The sequence below is a fragment of the Rhincodon typus genome, chromosome 4 (assembly GCF_021869965.1).
Source record: "Rhincodon typus isolate 14 chromosome 4, sRhiTyp1.1, whole genome shotgun sequence".
NCBI classification, from domain to species: Eukaryota; Metazoa; Chordata; class Chondrichthyes; order Orectolobiformes; family Rhincodontidae; genus Rhincodon; species Rhincodon typus.
Window position 1 is genome coordinate 57,318,784 of NC_063335.1, and position 19,862 is coordinate 57,338,645.

The window sequence follows — 19,862 nt, forward strand, 5'->3', positions numbered from 1 at the left end:
TGCAACCTCCACACAGACAGTCACCCAAGGCTAGAATCAAAACAAGATTGCTGGCACTGTGAGGCAGCAGCGCTAACCTGAACCACTGTGCTGCTGTTTTTGAAAATTTGAGGTAGTGTAGAATTGTGCCAGGCTCTGACCGATGTGGGCATTAGAGACAAAGTTGGGAGCATTGCGTGTGATTGGTGATAAGGAGCTTCCTGCTTTTGAGAATCTAAAGGTACCATTTCCCAACCAAGTGTTGAATGATGGGGTGAGATTTTTGCTCATGAGTGGTGAGAGTCTAGTTCTCATGACGTGCACACCTGGTCTTTAAAGATGGTGGCAAGTAGAAAGAAGATGGTAAAAAGATAGATGCCATAGTGCTTGGTGCATAGGTAGTAAGGCAATTTTGAGGAGAGAGCATAAGAAAATTTGCTGCTGCTCACTGAGAAGAACTTCTCTATGAAATCCATTAAAATTGCCACTGAGGAAATTCCTGGTTTGATTTAGCCCATGTTTCCAACTTAGAAACTTCTTTTACCTTAACTCTAGAATCACTCACCAACAAGGGCTCCGTGGTTAGCACTGTTACCTCACAGCGCCACGGACCCAGGTTCGATTCCACTCTCGGGCGACTGTCTGTATGGAGTTTGCACATTGTCCCTGTGTGTGTGTGGGTTTCATCCCACAGTCCAAAGATGTGCAGGCTAGGTGGATTGGCCATGGTAAATTGCCTGTAGTGTTCAGGGGTGTGTAGATTTTGTGGGTTATAGGGGGATGAGTCTGGGGGAATGCTCTGAGGGTCAGTGTGGACTTGTTGGGCCGAAGGGCCTGTTTCCACACTAGGGATTCTATGCTTTATGAACAAATACAGAAATTGCTGGAAAAGCTCAGCAGGTCTGGAAGCATCTGTGGAGAGAAATCAGAGTTAACATTTCGGGTCGAGTGACCCTTCCTCAGAAGTTTCTGATTTACATCATCTGCAGTTCTTTTGTATAAATCACCAGTTCCGTTAAATTGGACACATGCCTCTCAGCTTTTTTGCGTTTTCAGCCTGTTCTGTTTGGAAGCATCTTTGGCTTCTTGCCACATACATGGTCTTCTCTTGCATTGCACAGAATAAAATATTCATAGCTGAAACCCGAGAGTATGAAGATAGACTGTCTTAAGAATAATAAACTGTGTACCATCTGCTGATGATGATTTTAACAACTAGAAAGTAGGATAACTAAGTAGTGACTTGGTTATCTGGACAGTATAACATTAAATTTACACAGAGTAATTGAGTAGAAATCCCATTTTCAGTTGATATCTCAATCTGTCAATTTTAACATGGTGCGTTTTCCAGGGTTTGACTGGAGTTCCCCTTGTAGGTCAATCAATATGGATGATGCTGTAGTTTTCTAGACCCATTCTTTGAAGGAGGACATGTGCACTTAAGAGAAAAGTTGAGGAAAGGAAATCCCTTATTAAATAACATGCATATTCCAGATTTTGTTTTCTTTGTCACACCAGGTTTAATGTTGAGCTTTTTAAACAAAAATATGTTTAAGTATTTGAAATGTATTTCTTTAATCAAAAGATTAAAAATCTCATTCTAAAAGAATGATTAATTATTGTACAAAGACTAACTTACCTTTCTTGTCCCAGGTGATGTGGGTTTGTAACTTGTGCCGAAAGCAGCAGGAAATCCTCACTAAATCAGGGGCCTGGTTCTATAGCAGTGGCCCAAACACTCCACAGGAGGCTGACCCAGCTGAGACCGCAGCAGGCGTGTCCCACAGAAACGAAGAAGCACCAGAGGAAAAGAAAGCAAAACTCCAGGAGAATTCCCAATTCCAAGGTCCGTTACCCTCAGGGGACATTTCTACACCAGCGCCAGACAAAAACAGACCTCAAGGACTCACGCGACAAGATTCAATCAAAAATGGTTCAGGGGTGAAGCAGCATTCAATGCAGGCCACCAGTGAGATAACCACAGACAGGTATGATATTTACATTAAAAAACAACAGTAAATTACATCCATAAGAAGTTCTGGTGGCATTTTTTTTTTGTTGTTTCCCTCTGATTTCTCCACTGGTTATTAAAGTGGTTCTTAAAATGGCACGTATGAGCTTATTTTCTGTCTGCTGATTATGAGATGCAATCAAAGGATGAACTTCCAAAGCAGATGCTGAATTGCACTTATTTTTAATGTTTTACTCTTCCTCATTACAATGGGAGATTAATTTTCTCATTGAGCCCTTTGGCTATTTTTGTAAAAAATGTGCTGCAAGTTATCATGTCACTTTTTTGTTGGGCTTTACCAGGGACAATTTGCAATTCACAAATATGCCTCTTTAGTGGATTAAAATTTCCTTCTCAGAAGGCCCTGATGATTACTTTTTTAGGGTTATGAACATTGCAGGGCTTACCCAAGATTGCAGTGGGAGCCTAGATCTGAAATTCCTGTGCCATTTCCAACAGATCCTATTTTAGCCAATAGAAGATTGAGGGTAAACCGTTACACTCTCAAGGGAGAAAACCACAGCTCAGTCAGACTATTAGAACTAGATGTTGACATATCAAGTCCAATATGACTCTACATTGGAAGTGTAGGTTCCAAAGAAGTCATATTATCCTTGAAATGTCAACTCCACTTCTCTCTCTCAGATGCTACTAGACCTTTTGTGTTTCTCTGGCACTTTTCTGTTTTCATTTCAGATCTCTGGGATCGCTAGGATTTTTGTTTTCATTTGAACTCAGTTCCAAGTTCAAACCAACCCCATTTTCACTGGAATCAAGTCCCTATCTTGTAGTGTTATGAAAATTTTAGGTAGACATGTTCACATTTATGAGCATTTACAACTGGCTAGTTATTTGAATCTGCAGCCCTTTAAATTTTGAAATGAAGAAGCTGCCTGTTATTGTCTGTGAATTGTTTAATTAAAAAACTGTCCTTATAGTTTTATGCTTTGTTTTTTTTTGTTGACGTAATTGTAAGAACTATTTTTTTAACATTATTGCTGATTGCTTCCACAATCTGTAATCATCACAGGAGGGAACTGTCAGTTCTGCAGTTTGATTAACCGCTTCAGAATGTTATTAAAGGATTAGCAGTCTTGGTTTTGAGGTGTTTGATTATTTTTAAAATGAGAAGAACTTATAATGTATTGAATGAGTTTTGTGAATTGTTTTACATAATTAAGTCTGCAATAGACACTTAGAAATTTATTTTACTACATCTCTGTATGGCTCATTACATCTGCCCATGGTGGACACTGTGTGAATTGCCACTAATTTGATATAGGACATGGGGTTTGGGTTTAGGATAAGTAGACTTGAGACTTGGGGGTTAGAGGGCTTAATAGTTAAGAACACAACCAGGACAAACCCTTTCTACCAGCCTGTTTTAGCACTTGGCAGTCCCTGTGGCCACTTCTGATCTACATCCACGTGGGTCTGGCATGCAGCTGATAATCTATCTTTTCCCAAGGTGGAAGTACTGAGTCCAGAAATTTCTGACTCTATGACCTGTCTTGGGAGCAAAAAACTAGAGCTGCATTTTAAAAGTAAGTACTGCTTTCGGGTAGAATATTAATGGAATGCTAGTAATAACTATTTACATCAATCTAAGAAAAGTCAGCTATATATTATTTTATTCTTGTCATCAAGAACTCTGGCTGCTTTATGCTTTCCCTCATAGATTCAATGAAGGGTGATACAGCAAGAAATTGTCAAACTGAAATATATTATATCAGTATGAGGACTACAATTACATACCTGCATCATTTTTAAAAATAGTCAACTAGAAATCTAACCTCACTGCCATTCCCAGGAGAAACAGTAAATAGCCATTGTGGATTTTGTATATTGTAAGACAAATAATAATTCTGAAAACAGTAGAAAGAATATGAATAAAATTAGATGCTACAGGAGCAGGAGTAGACCATTTGGGTCTTTGAGTCTGCTATGACATTCAGTATGATCATGGCACAATTCTGTATCCTCTTTCTGCATTCTTCCCATAAACTTTGATGTCATCTGCCCAAAAAAAAACTGTCTAACTCCTTTAAACTTTCAATGTTTCGGCCTTAACTGCTTCCTAAGGAAGATAATTCCACAGGCTCACCACTCTTGGTTTGAGAAAATTTCTCCTCATTTCAGTCCTAAATGGCCTTCAAAGGATATGGAGAGAAAGCAGAAACAGGGTACTGAATCGTGCTATGATTATACTGCATGTAAGTATCTGTAGACAGTGATTCTTCAGTTCCTTTTTCTGTGAATAAGTTACAAGGGATCATTGATTAGTGCATGAAGTGCTACTGACATGTGCCATGATTTTGGCATCTTGCACGTCTTTTGTATTGAACTCTGGATTATCCATTCCTGGTCAATTCAATAGATGGTGCTTTCTTTTCATAATGCACTGAATCTGGGTGCTGTGGCCAAACTGCATCTCCTACTGGCTAATCACTGGTAGTGGTGGTGGAGAAGCCTGTGGTGAGATGCATGTAGTTTTCCTTGCATGCTCATCTCAATTGTAGCTTGGACCACCTCCATGTTTTCAGCTGTACTTCAGCAAATGAAAAATTGCACCCCTGAACACCACAAATGGAAAATATGTACTGATACTAGGTATGCCCCAGGACAACTTGACCTTGCAGGCAGATGAGATACAGTAAGGAAGTATGTTTTGAATCATATCTGGGAAAGTACTAAATCATTCCATCTGGAGCAGACCGCTTGAATATGTGTATCTTGTACTCTGCGTCACTCCAGTTGGATAATAACGAGTGGAGAATATTAATATTCATTTTCTAATGGTAAACTGCATTTACTTCATGCCTTTCATGACCATGGGACTTTATTTTCTGAAGTGTAGGCTATGTTTTAATGTAGGAAACATACCAGCCAGAATCCAGACATAACAAACTCCCACAAGCAGAAATGTGATAATGACCAGATAATGTGTTTTTGTAATGTTATTTGAGAAATAAACATTGGTTAAGATACTAGGATAACTACTATGCTTTTTGAAATAGCACCATGGAACTTTCATATCCACCACAGGGGCAGCACAATGGCTCAGTAGTTAGCATTGCTGCCTCACAGTGTCAGGCATCTGGGTTCGATATCACTCCGGGTGACTGTGTGACGTTTTCACATTCTCTTCGTGTCTGCGTGGGCTTCCTTCGAGTGCTCCGGTTTCCTCCCACAGTCCAAAGATGTGCATGTTAGGTGGATTTGCCGTGCTAAATTGCCCGTGGTGTCCACTGATTTGCAGGCTAGGTGGATGATCCATGGGAAATGCAGGGTTACAGATATAAGTAGTGGGGTGGGTCTGGGTGGGATGCTGTTTGAGGGTCAGTGTGGACTCGATGGGCTGAATATCCGGATTCTACCTGAGAGGCCTGGTAGGGCATCCTTTGAAAGGTGACACTTATGACAGCGCAGCAGTTCTTTTAGTACCACAGTTGAGTGTCAGCTTTGATTTTTGCACTGAAGTCCTAGTGTGAAACACGAATGTATGACCTTCTGATTTGAGAAGTGACGTGCCTTTTTTTTGAACCATAATCGACATCTATTAAAGGGGGTCACTGTTCCGATTTTTTTGTGTTCAGCTTTGAAATATACATTGATACGTGAAAATTTGCCAGAATTGTAGTCATGCACAACCCAATTGCAATCAAAATGGTGCTTGATTTATCAGCCTATTTAAGAAGATTCCTTGTACTAGTAATACATTTCGTATGATGTTTTGAGTTTTTCAATGTGATGGGGTTTATACAAATACAAACCTCTTGTTGTTCCTTTCCAGCAATCAAGTGGCAATTCTTTAAGAGAAAAAATAATTGCAATAATACAGCAAGACAACTGTTCATTAAGATGTTTTTTTTATTTTGGGTTGTACTGACATGAAAGGTTTTATTGTATCTAGAAAATAAATGGCAATTTCAGTGATTTTTGTTGTGATGCACTATTTATATCAGGTTTGTTTGAAATGAGAGAGAGGTCAGGTTATGGGCAATCTTGTCCACAAACTGACTTATTGGAACTGGATAGTGCTGCTGTGCTGACTTTCTCCTACTGTGAGTGTACCACAATCATACATCCTATATCTCCAGTGTTCAGTGCCACCATGTTGTCATTTCTGTAGCATACTAAAAGAAATACTTAAGATGTTAGCTGAATGCTGTATAGGTGTGATGTATCAATGATTTCATCAACAAATACATTCATTATGGAATAGTGCTTGGGCAAGAATGAATTAAAGATGTGTGTGTGGCCCTGAATGGCTTGTTGTAAGTGCACAGAATAGACCAAACCCTCAAGTGATTTCGGCACATTTGAAACTTAATGCTTCACCTCTTTTTGAATATGACATGTAAGCACATTTTTCTCCTTGCCATGTTGTAAAATGTGAATAGTAGTGGCCCAACAGTCAGTTAAGCAGACTGTTATGAATGTAGAACAATAGATGGTAATGGAAAATTAGGACAATCTAAAGAAAGATCTTTGAGTATTTCCATAAAATAAAAAGGTAATTTACAGGAAATAGAAAATTTAGCATGTTAATTTGCATACATAATTTTATCATTTTTGCTATTGAGTTATTGTAAAAACGCTGCTGATAGTTTATAACAGGCAACGCCTTCCCATACATGCATGCATATGCAACAGCACACACATCTATTTGATTATTTAATCATATGACATGTGCAAAATAGCCTGTTTATTTTCTTCCCCTCAACTGATAGAGTTAAAGTATTTTTCTTCTCCCTTTGTATTACTTTCAAGGCCTGATTGTTGGAAGCTTGATGTGTTTGAATTCGTGATCAAAGCATATAGCCTGTGTTTGTTTAATAAGCATTCGGATATTAGAAATCTGTGACTGCTCGACACTGCAGCTGGGAATGGGGAACCCTCACTGCTGCAAAGCATTATTGCTACAGTCAGTAATGGTGTTTAAAGTGCTTAGCTTCTCTGGCTGAATTAGCGGATGATATCTGAACAATTAACTACTGATTTGTGTTCATCAATCGTACTCTTTACATAGGTCAGAACGACTCAGGCATTTGATTGGCATTTTGGCATTTGATGTTACATAGGAGATAGACGGTTTTACGGTATATGGGGGTAAGAGATGAAAATGCAGTTTGAAGCACTGCGTCAGTTCTGCAGCTCTGTTTTAACCAGTTTAAATAGTGTTTTCTCAAACCAACATGACATTCTTCTTCAAAATGAGCTCTTTGAACAAGCTCTAAGCAGCATTGGGTGAGTAAATCACTTCTCATATAATTGCAGAAGACAGCACAGTGTGTTTCGAAATTTCCCATGCCTGGCAATTAAAGCTCTTATTTGATAAATGAAAACTGCAGTAGTATAAATTGAAAAGTTGGAATAGTGTTTACACAAATAGAAGAAAGTAGCCTTTGAAATAAAATAAATTATACTCCAAGGGCATGTTAGGAATTAAAAACTGTTAAGTTCAAATATCTATATTGAGATAATTAGAGATTTTATAAATCTTTATTTAATTATCGTTATAATGTTTAATCTTGATTATTGCATGATATTTGAGTTTAATAAAGTTTTTAACTGTAGAGTTATTGTTTTCAATAATGATGTGCAGTCATTCAGTACCAAAGATACTGAGTTGAAAGAGAAGGCTGTGTGCAACTTTAAAACTGTTAATATCACTATAAGCAAACTGTAACATTATAGTGACGTCTCAGTTTGTAGTATAGAAATAGTATACCTGGTTGTGTTAAAGGATGTATGTAATACTCAAAATTCATATAAATTGTTAAGGACAGGAGCAGATTAATCATAATTTAATTTATAACACAATGTTTTTTACATTTATGTTTTATGAATTTTACTAGAAAGTGAGTTTCAAGAAAATTAGTAAAATAATGGGAAAAAAATGACAAAAAAAACCTGCAGTATCTACAGTTTTCTCGGCATAATTGTGCTGGATTTGCTGGTACTGTTGCTTTTAGAAAGTGCACAGGGACTTGAGCAGGTGCAGTTGATTGCTTTGGCAACAATCTTTCTCCCCTCCTCCTCCTTGCTGCAGGGCGACTTCTGGTAGCAATGAATCTCGCAAATCTTGTAATCCACTTTATTGGTCAGAATATCCAGGTAGACACATTAGAGTATTATAGGAGGATTCTAGCTATCTAAATGACATATGATGATCTCTTGAAGAAATTCTTGTCAACAACTGAAACAAAGTAAATGATTCGTGTAGTGTGGGCAGATGCTCTTCTTCATACTGTGCTGACTGGATAGTGTGTAGATGTTCAAGGCTTTCTATGTGATCAGCAGGCTACCAACTATTGAGGAAACAGAGACTTCTGACTACAGGTACTTCTTACATTTTCAATTAGTCACTTCAAGAACTGATCACTTAGCAGGTGTTGGGTTGCATGCATTGTGTAAATTCTGCCATAGTATCAGGTAAAAGACTGTACAGAGTGAACTTGCAGCCAGACATGAGGGAGACCATTGCACATCAAAGGTAAAAATGTACCACTTTTACAGTTTTGAGTAAATAATTCAATGGCTGGTCATCTTATAAATTAAAATTATAGTAGTCTCATTTTTATAATTGTTTCTGTGTTTCATAAAATTGTAAAAATTATTTGTATTAACTTGCTACTTATGAGCATCCTACGAAAAGCACACTGTAATGAAGAATATATTTCAGTGGAAAGTCACTGGTTTGTGCACCTTACCGAGAAAGCCAGGCATGAAGTTTGGTGCATACTAAAGAATATTATTGTGAAAGATTCAACATCAGTTATTTGAATGTAATTTTTTTCACATTTTCTATTAGAAATTATTTTTTATTTTAATATGTCTGTCTAATTTTTTTTAGTTGTCTAAATAAAGATATATCTGAATTGCAGCAAATTATTAATGTCGTTACATCTGTTACAAACCATTGAAAAAAGTGAGATTGAAGCGATAAAGCTACTTTATCTGAATGTACAGAAGTAAAACTTATAAACTGCCAGCAATTACAAAAGCATAACCTGATAATTTATTTTCAGAATTTTAATGGAACTCCTGAAGATTATTGTATTTTAATGGGTGTTATGTTTTCTCTAGTATACATACAGAAATACCTTTAAGTAATTGGGAGAGGCTGGTTTAGGCATAGCTTGTAATCTAATTCAACATGTCAGCTGCTGATCCCTGCTGTTAGTAGAAGTCATTGAAGGCCAATCATGTGGAAGTTAGTTTGAGGTTAACCTTAAATTAGACCTCTTGAAACGATTAGATATTTGTCATATGAAATTTGGATGTTCATTGCACTTGACATTTGGTAACGTGGCACTTTTTAGAAAAAAATAATTGCGTGTACTGTGGTTTATAATGCGTGCATGAAGTTATAACTTTGAATTTCTTCTGATTTTCATCTTCTATCCTCCACCTTTGTAAAGTATATTATTTATTTATATTCCACTTACAATTCTTCATTTAAGCAGGCAAGCAGTCAGGTGTTCTGAGCCAAGCTCTCTCCTAGTAATCAGCTGTCAGACGATACACAGTGAAAGGTCAGGTTGATGAATCAAAATAATTTCCTTTGCTTTATTTTGTGGAGATGTGCCTGCACACTGCATGATCCTTTTGTTGGATGGCTAGGATGAATTTGGTTACAATGTGTATATGCATTCATGGGCAAACACGCAAACACACTTCAAGTCCCACATGATCTCATTTACTTCCTCGGCTAGGATACAAACATTAATATTAGGAGCATAGATAGACCACTCTGGCCTCTTGAGCTTGCTTCACATTCAATAAAATCGTGGGTGATCTGGTTACCCCACATTCATGCCAACCCCTTGATAACCTTTCACCCTCTTGACTGTATCAAGGATCTATCTCCCTGTGCCTTACACACATTCAAAGATGCTGTTTTCGCTACCTTTTGAGAAATAAAGCTTCAAAGACTCATGACCCTTTGTGAGAAAACATTTCTCCTTGTCTCTGTCTTAAATGACTAACTCCTTAGTTTGAAACAGAGACCCATAGTTTTTGATTCTCCCACAATTCTATATAGATCTTGTACTACAATGGAGATGTTACATCGGTTTCTTTTTCTACAGAGATGGTACAGTTTGCCAGCACAAGTTTGAACAGTGTAAGGTTTTCCAGGAAGACAAGCTTACGTATAAGGTAGTCAAGATTTAGTTTGCTTTAGCACAAGGATTACCAAATTGCATTTCAGACTTAGACTCTCGGTATCCAACCTTCTTCTAAGTAAGCACTTCAGCTTCAATCCTGACTACAGCAAGAGCAGTGCATAAACTAAAAAAGAATCAAAAATTTGAGAAACATTGAATGACTTTATTTTTGGACATGAGAATAAAAACAAGTGATCTTCAAAGCAAAGATAACTGAGTTAATTTTTCAATTAGTTTACAAAGATAAAATGGAATATAAATCGTATCATAACACATGAGATAACAAGAACTATAGATGCTGGAGTCAGAAATAACAAAGTGTGGAGCTGGAGGAACACAGCAGGCACAGAAAGGTCCCAACCCAAAACGTCCTCTGTTCCTCTGAGACTGCCTGGCCTGCTGTGTTCGTCCAGCTCCACACTTTGTTACAACATAACACGTATGTTTTTTATTGAGATGGTGAAAGTGGTAATATGCCCAAAAAACTTCAGTTAGAAATTTCATCGAAAATCTCATTTAATTGAAGATGTTTGCCCCTTTTAAGTTGCTCTCTTCAAAATGTAGGTCTCTGTTTCTAGAGAATGCAACATGAAAGGACTTAAAACATTTTAAAGTTGAAAAATATAATCAATTTAGAAATTATAGTGAAAAAAGTGCAAAAAATTTACATTTTGAGAACTGAATCGTTCAAAAGCCTAGCTCTCAAATGTCACCTCAGTTTTAGTGGGCTTTATCCTTACAGAGAAACAGAACACTGATATTCTTTCATCAGCACTAAATAAGTCATCAGGGCTCGAGCAGACAGTGTAGACATTGTACAATTATCAGGAAGACATACACCAATTCAATAGGAATGAACCTCCTTTAGTTCTTCCAATTATCAAAAGAAGGTGCTTCTATTGGCTTTTAGGATTTCATTAATCTTTTAAGAAGCTTAGTATTTTGTTAACTAATATCTAACACTCCACAATGTTTCCTACTTGCTAGGTAGATCCTGGAGTAAATGGTGGAAAGGAAACATTCATCTGATTTAGTAGAATTTGATGAAGTAACAAGCAACGTGAATGAAGAGAAAACTGTAGATATCATGTGCATAGATTTTCAAAGGCCATTTGACAAAGTGCCAAATCAGGGATTATTACACAAAATAGAGTTTATGGTGTATTGGATAACAATTTATCTTGGATAGAGGGCTGATTAGCTGACAGGAGACAGAGTAGGATGGATGCATCATTTTAGTGCCGACAAGATGTCGCAAGTGGAATGCCACTGGCATCAGTGCTGGGGCCTCAACTGTTTACAATCTATACCAATAACTTGGATTATGGGGAACTGTGCTAAATTTGCTGATGCTATGAAGATTTGTTCTCTTCAAAACCTAAGAAGCCTGCTAAGGGATTTGGATAGGTTAAGTGCATGGACAAAAACTTTGGCAGATGTTGTATAATGTGGAAAACTATACTGTTGTCCACTTTGACACCAAGATGAAGAAAACAGCATATTATTTAAACAGAGTGTGTTTGCAGAGTGCAGCAGCGCAGAGGAATCTGGGTTCCTGACAAATAAAACACCAAACTTTAATATGGAGGTACAGCAGGTAACTAGGAAGGCAATGGAATGTTGCAGTTTTTTACAAGAGGAATGGAAGTTCTTTTATTCATTCACAGGATGAGGGCGTCACTGGCTAGACCAGCGTTTATTACCCATCTTTAGTTACTCAGAGGGCAGTTATGTGTCAACCACATTGCTGTTGGTCTGGAGTCACATGAAGGTCAGAGCAGGTAAAGATGTCAGTTTCCTTACCTCAAGGACATTTGTGAACTAGACGGCTTTCTGACAATCGACAATGGATTCATGGTCATTATTAAACTCTTAATTCCCGATTTTATTGAATTCGCATTTCACCTTCTGCTGTGACAGATTTCACACCCGGGTCTCCAGAGCATTATCTGGGCTTCTGAATTAATAGCCCACCAATAATACCACTGGTCTGTCACCTCCCCAATGTAAATGTTGGGATATTTTGCTGCAGTTACGTGGGTGTTTATGAGACCGTCTAGAGTACAAGTACGGTTTTGGCCTACTTATTTAAGAAAACATATCAGTGCATTAGAGACAGTTCAGAAAATGCTCACTTGACTGTCTGGGGATAAGGGGATTATCCTATGAGAAAAGGTTGGGGAGGATGGGCCTTTATCCACTGGAGTTTAAAGGAATAAGGAATGATCTTCTTGAAACACATACAATCCTGAGGGGACTTGTAAAGATGGATGCTAAAAGGGTGTTTCCCCTTATGGGAAGAAAGTAAATTAAGGCGACACAGTATAAAAATAAGGAGTGTTCTATTTAAGACAGATATCAGGAATATTATTTTTCTTTCAGAGGGTCATGAATTTTTTTTCCCAGAAAGTAGTGGAAGCGAGGTTATTGAGTATTTTTAAGGCAAAGATGGATTGATTCTTGATTAACAAGGGAGTTGAAGTTGCGGGGCTAGAGGAGAATGGAGTTGAGGCCTCAATCTAATCAGCCATGATTGTATTGAGTGGCAGAATGGGGGAGGAATGCTGACCAAGTTCATCAAAAAAGAAACTTTTTTGGAGGTCAGGCTTCAGCTCTAGGTGCTTCATTTGATTTGATTTATTGTAGTCATGTGTACCTAAGTACAGTGAAAAGCTATGTTTGCGAGCAGTACAGGCAGATCATAGCAATGACATGTAGATTATAGGGTGAGCACATACAGAACATAGGATCATTTCTACCCCTGAACAAAGACATTTGCCTTGTATCCACCAAACACATCGTGTTTCATTGAAGACTTGTGATGAGGTTCAGTCCCCTTAGTCATGTCACTGTTCACCATACGATGATGGCCATCTTTAGGGTCACCATTTCCATTGGCACACCTTGATCCCATAATGCAAGACTGGGAACTGAAATATCAAACTCTGAGGCCAATTTTCCATGATTCAGATGGTTTCTGCTAAATGACAGCAGATATTCTTCAGAGGACGCAAACAGCTAAATTCAACGTTATGCTTTAAGCATTTCAATCAGATTTATATTATTGACAACTCATTTGTATGTTACTGTATTGCATAAATTGTTCTTTTGCTTTTTCAGTACTTTTGTAGTGAATATTTTTGAAATAAACTGAACTAGTCACTTAACACAGTGTGGAGCTGGAGGAACACAGCAGGAAAGAAGAAGGGTCCCGAACCGAAATGTCAACTATCCTGTTCCTCTGCTGCCTGACCTGTGTTCCTCCAGCTCCACGCTGTTATCTCTGACTCCAGCATCTGCAGTTCATGCTTTCTCCAAATGAGTCACTTAACATCTGTTTACATTAACAAGAAAAACTTGTAAACATCTTTTTGAGGTCTCATGCTTAGCAGATAATAGTGGGTATAAATTCTATCTTTTAATCCTTCTAATACTGAAAGATTTTACTAGTTTCTAAACTCTTCAAGTTTGTTAACGTGAAAGTATCTGAAATATATATATTCAGAATTGAGGCAGCATAGCCTCCAATTCATATTCCGGAGCTCATATATTTTGGTGACTTACAGAGCTGGAGGAAATTGGGAATGATGAAGGGCAACTCTCTGGAAAGATGTAAAATAAAGTTGAGAATTTTAACGTTGAGGGGTTGCCTGATCTGTTACTGATATGGGTGAATAGGTGAATACATCTTAGTATGATCTCGGATACAGGCAGCAGATTTTAGTGGAACTGTGGTTAATAATGTAAAGTATGAGGTGAGCTAAAAGAGTGTTGAAATAGTCTAGTCCAGAGATAGCAAAAAGCATAGATGAGGATTTTGGCTGCAGGTTGACTGGAGGAAGGATAGTGATAGCAGATGGAATGGTTCACAGAATCCCTGCAGTGTGAAAATAGGCCATTCGGCCTTTGAGTCCATGCTGACTCTCTGAAGAGCATGCTACTCCTCTACCTTGTCCCTGTAACCCTGCATTTCCTGTGGCAAACCCACCTAGCCTGCATATCCCTGGACACTATGGGCAATTTAGCATGGCCAATCCACCAAACCTGCACCTATTTGGACTGTGGGACGAAACCAGAGCACCTGGCAGAAACCCACACAGACACTGGGAGAATGTACAAACTCCACACAGACAGTCACCCAGGTTGGAATCAAACCCGGATCCCCAGCACTGTGAGGCAGCAGTGCTAACCACTGAGCCACTGTGCCACCCAAATTGTAGAACTGGACATTCTTAAGTGGTGAACACAATAGGTTGGTCCAAGGCTCACCTCAGGAAAAGGAGGACATAGAATTTCCTAACAGGCTGAGACTGAAGCTTTAGAAGGAAAGAGAGATGATGGTGGAAGGAGGACAATGAAGTGAATCCGATCCAGAGAATAGGTGTCCGTCACTGGATACAGAGGTCATTGATACACACGCAGGCAGGAAGGGCCCAACAGTGATGATATGGAAGTCAACTGCAGGCAAAGATGACAATAAAAACAAGTTCAGTTATGAGCATTCTAGAGTTTTTTTTTTTGCTCGTCTGTACTTCCAGAATAAAATTATTATAAATTCCAATGTTTTAGTCATGCTCAAAAATAATAGGAAAAGCATTCCTAATCTTCAGGAAAGTATGACTTGGAGGATGGTGGGATGGGAGTGGTTGCACTGGTTTACGTATAATTATGTAGAATATACAATGGAGATAGAGGGCATTTTGTCCAACTGGTCTGCCAGAAATAAAAACAAAGTTTTGGAGAAACTCAGCTGGTCTGACAACGTCTGTGGAGAGAGAAACCATGTTGACATTCCAAGGCTTAATGTCTTCAGAACTTCAAATAATGATTCTAATGGACTTGAGATGTTAACTTTGTTTCTGTTTCTGCAGTTGTTGCCACTCTAGTTGAAGTTTTCAGCCTTTTGCAGATATTGACAATCTGAAACAAAAATATTGTTTTGCTCTTATTTTAGCATGTTGACTAGTTAGCAAGTTTGGATCACATGGAATCCAGGGAGAGCTAACCATTTGGATACAAAATTGGCTTGAAAGTAGGAGAGAGAGGGTGGTGTTCTCTCGAGGTCTGTGACCAGTAGTGTGTCACAACGACCGGGGCTGTATCCACTGCTTTTTGTCATTTATATAAATTGTCTGGATGTGAATATAGGTGGAATATTTAGTAAGTTTGCAGATGACACCAAAGATGGACAGTGAAGAAAGTAATGTCCGAGTACAGCAGTACTCAGGCTTTGATCAGATGAGCCGACGGGCTAACGAGTGGGAGATGGAGTTTAATTTAGGTAAGTGTGAGGTGTTGCATTTTGGAAAGACAAATCTTACACACTTAATAGGCAGGACTTACACACTTAATAGTAGAGTCCTGGGAAGTTGCTGAACAAAGTGATTCTGGGGTGCAGGTTCATAATTCATTGAAGGTGGAGTGACAGACGGGGTGGTGAAGAATACAATTGGTATGCTTGCCTTCATTGGTCAGTGCATTGAGTTAGGATGTTGCGTTGCAGCTGTTCAGGACATTAGTAGGCCACTTTTAGAATATTGTGTTCAATTCTGGTCTCCCTGTTATAGGAAAGGTGCTTTTAAACTTGAAAGAGTTCAGAAAGGATTTATAAGAATATTGCCAGGTTTGGATGGTTTGAGCTATAGGGACTGACTGACTAGGCTGGGGCTATTTTGCCTGGAGTGTAGGAAGCTGAGGGGTAACCTTATAGAAGTTTATAAAATTATGAGATTATGGATAGGGTGAATAGTCAAGGTCTTTTCTCCAGGATAGGGGAGTTCCAAACTAGAGGGCATAGGTTTAAGGTGACAGGGAGAAAGTTTTAAAAGGGACCCAAGAGGTAACATTTTCACACACAGTTTGGAGCATTTATGGAATGAGCTGCCAGAGGAAATGGTGGAGGCTGGTACAAATACAGCATTTAAGGGCATCTGGATGGGTACATCAATTGGAAGGGTTTAGAGGAATTTGGGCTAAATGCTGGCAAATGGAACTAGATTAATTTAGGATGTCTGGTTGGTGTAGACAAATTAGACTAAAGGGTCTGTTTCCATGCTGTAAAACTCTATGCCTGTATGAGTGTATGACTAATCTATGTCAGTGTTTATGCTCCACTTGAGTTGTGCCTTATCTCAACTCATCTATCAGTGTAGCCCTTTGCCCTCATGTATGTGTGTCATTTTCCTGCAATGCATCTATGATACAAAAATAGGTGGAATGCAGGTGGTGAGGATGACACAAGGAGTCTACAAAGGAAGGTTAAGTGAGTGAGCAAAAACTTACAGATAGAATGAAATATAAGGTTATGCATTTTTGGCTGGAGGAATAGAAGAGCTGAATATTAATTAAATGCAGAAAGACTGAAGAAAACTATGAAATAGAGGGATTTAGGAGTCCTTATATATGAGCCATAAAGAACCAGCAACCAAATTCAGGACAATAGAGGGAATGCAAATGGAATCTGGGCCTTTATTTCAAAGGGAATGGAATATCAAATCTGGGAGGTTTCGCTAAAGCTATAGTCAAATCACAGCTGGAATACTGTGAACTGTTTTGGTCCTCTATGGAAAGATAAATTGGCATTGGAGACAGTCTAGAGAAGGATTACTTAGTTGATGTAAGGAATGGAGGGATTGTTTTATGAGGAGAGGTTGAGTAGGTTGGGTCTGTACTCTTTGGACTGTAGAAGAATGAATGATGATCTTATTGAAACATACAGGATACTTGGAGGATTTGACAGGATAGATACCTGGAGATTGTTGCCTGTTGTGGGAGAGTCTAGGACCACAGGCCACAACCTCAGAAGGAAGGGTCACATATTATAAGAGATGAGGAGAAATTTTTACACTGTGCATAGTGAATCTGTGGAATTCTTTGTTGCAAAGAGATATCAATGCTAGGTCATTAAGTATGTTCAAGGCTAAGATGCTAAAATGAACAGATTCTTAATCAGTAATGGAATCAAGGTTTACGGGGGAAAGGCAGGAAAGAGAAGTTGAGGATTATCAGATCAGGCATGAACTAATTGAATGGCACAGATTCGATAGGCTGATTGACCTACTTCTATGATTTATAGTCTGTTATTCTCCTGTGACTCATAATCTGTCGTTCTCCTTAACCACACCCTGTGGTAGTGATTTTCCCCAATTTCACCACTGTCTGGGTCAAGATCTCCAGTTTCTCTAAAGTGCTGGAAGACCTGGCAGGAATGCTAAACATGTTTCTTCTGGTTTTGCTATTGGATTTCTTGGCAACTGTCTTGAATCTGTTCTTCCAGCCTTTACTAAGCAGGTTGGATTGGGCGCAGAGTTAAATGGCAATATATCTGAATTCTTTAGAAAGCTAACCTGATGACTTCTGGGTTTTTGATGCAGGCATTTACTTCTCTCAAAGGATCATGAATCTGTGGAATTCACTGCCCCAGAATGTAGTGGATGCCATGACATTCAGTAAATTTAGGGAGGAGATGGGAAGATTTTTAATTAGTAATGAGTGAAAGAGATATGGAGTGAGGACAGGAAAGTGGAGTTGAGGCTGAGATGAAATCAGCCATGATCATATTAAATGACAGAGCAAGCTCAAGGGACTGGATTACCTACCTACTTCTGCTCCTAAATTTTATGTTCTAAACTTCATTTGCCACTTATATACCTATTCTGTCTGCTTATTGTAATCTTGTAATTTGTTTGAGTCCTCTTCAGTAGTGACTGCCTCCCCTAATTTTTCTAGTGCCTGTACAAATGAATTTATTGAGTTTAATTTGAGTTTTCCGGGATATCTTTTTTGTTAAAATTCATGACCTGTTGATTACAAATATAGCACCATACTCATTAGATATTGCTCATAAAAGAAGAGAAAGAAATGTCACAAGTCAAGGGATATAATAGAGTTATGAGATATTCACCTTGGAGTATCTGTGGATAAATGCAAAATGTGCAATTTTTCATTTGGGGACACAATTTGAAATCCTCAACATATTTGTGGAAAAAAGATATGTATGTGTAAATAAAATTTTATCAAAATAATATCCTGTGTAGATCAGCATCTCAAGCATGAATTAGCTCTCTGTGAGCAGCAGGACTATAAGAAATAACCTGAAATTTTAAATTTTATCTTGTTAATACATTAATTTGAAAACCTTGAACTTACATGGAACATAGAACAGTACAGCACAGGAAAGGGTCCTTTGGCCCATGATGTTGTGCCGAACATGACACCAAATTAAGCTAATCCCTTCTGCTTGCCTTTAGTCCATATTCCTCCATTCCTTGCATATTCATGTGCTTACCTAAAAGTCCCTTAAACACCCCTATCAATCTGACTCTACCACCACCCCTGGCAGCATGTTTCAACTCCTACGACACTGTTTAAAAAAAAAAAAAAAAAAAAATTGTCCCTCACAACTCATTTGAACTCCCCCACCACCACCCACCCCCCGCTCCCCCTCATCGTAAATGCTTGTGTATAAATGCATATCTTGTTGCATTTGAGTATGGACTCTTTCAGTATTTGAGGAGTCATGACGTCATTGATGAAGCAGCTAAAGATGGTTGGATGTAAGACACTACCCTGAGGTACTCCTGCAGAGATGTCCTGGAGCTGAGATAATATACCTCCAACAACCATAACCATCTTCCTATGTGCCAATTATGACTCCAACCAGTGGAGAGCTTGCCCCTGATACCCATTGATTGCAGTTTTGCTGAGACTACTTGATGCTACACCTTGGTCGAATGCAGCCTTGATGTCAAGATGTGTCATTCTCAACTCACCTCTGGAATTCAGCTGTTTTGTCCATGTTTGAACCAAGGCTGTGAAGAGGTCCGGAGCTGAGTGAAAACCAAAATAGGTGTCAGTGAGCAGTTTATAGCTGAGCAGGTGTTGCTTGATAGCACCTTCTGTTGCTTGATTGAGAGTAGGTTGATGGGGTCGGTTGGGGTTGGATTTGTTCTGCTTTTTATGTACAGGCATACCTGGATAACTTACCACATTGTCGGGTAGATACCACTGTTGTAACTGTCCTGGAACAGGTTGGCGAGGGTGCGACAGGTTCTGGAGCACAAGTCTTCAGTGCTATTGCCAGAATATTGTCAGGGTCTTTGCAGTATTCAGTGTCTCCAATTATTTCTTGATATCACGTGGTGCCAATCAAGTTGGCTGAAGATTAGTATCTGTAAAGAATAACAAAGCACAAGAACAGACCCTTCAACCTTCCAAAGTTGCACCAATACATTTTGCTCTTCCATATTTAAGCTGTCTTTACTCACAGAATCCGTATACCTCTATTCCCTTTCTATTCTTGTATTTGTCCAGATAGTTCTTGAATACTGCTATTGTGTCTGCTTCCATCACCACCTCTGGCAGCGTGTTCCAGGTACTCACCACCCTTTGTGTGAAAAATGTGGCTCGTACATCGCTTTCAAATTCCACACCCCCACCTTCGCATCTAGAATCTGTATCCCCTAGTAATTGACTCCTATACCCTGGGAAAAAGCCTCATACTTTCTACTTTATCTATGCCATTAACAATCTTTTAAACTTCTATCAGGTTGCTCCTCAACCTCCTGCATTCCAGTGAAAGCAAACCCAGTATATCCAATTCAGAGATAGTAGGAACTGCCGATGCTGGAGAATCTGAGATAACAAGGTGTAAAGCTGGATGAACACAGCAGGCCAAGCAGCATCAGAGGAGCAGGAAA

General features: G+C 38.7%; 1 protein-coding gene across 3 annotated transcripts in view; it reads left to right on the forward strand.

Annotated features, from left to right (window-relative positions):
- Positions 1-19,862, forward strand: part of LOC109916756 (regulating synaptic membrane exocytosis protein 2-like) — a 913,938-nt gene that overhangs the window by 365,747 nt on the left and 528,329 nt on the right. For all 3 annotated transcript variants that reach the window (XM_048595802.1, XM_048595803.1, XM_048595804.1), the window contains one exon: positions 1,633-1,967. In XM_048595802.1, the coding sequence (XP_048451759.1) occupies positions 1,633-1,967 (335 nt within the window). The remainder of the gene's footprint in view (positions 1-1,632; positions 1,968-19,862) is intronic.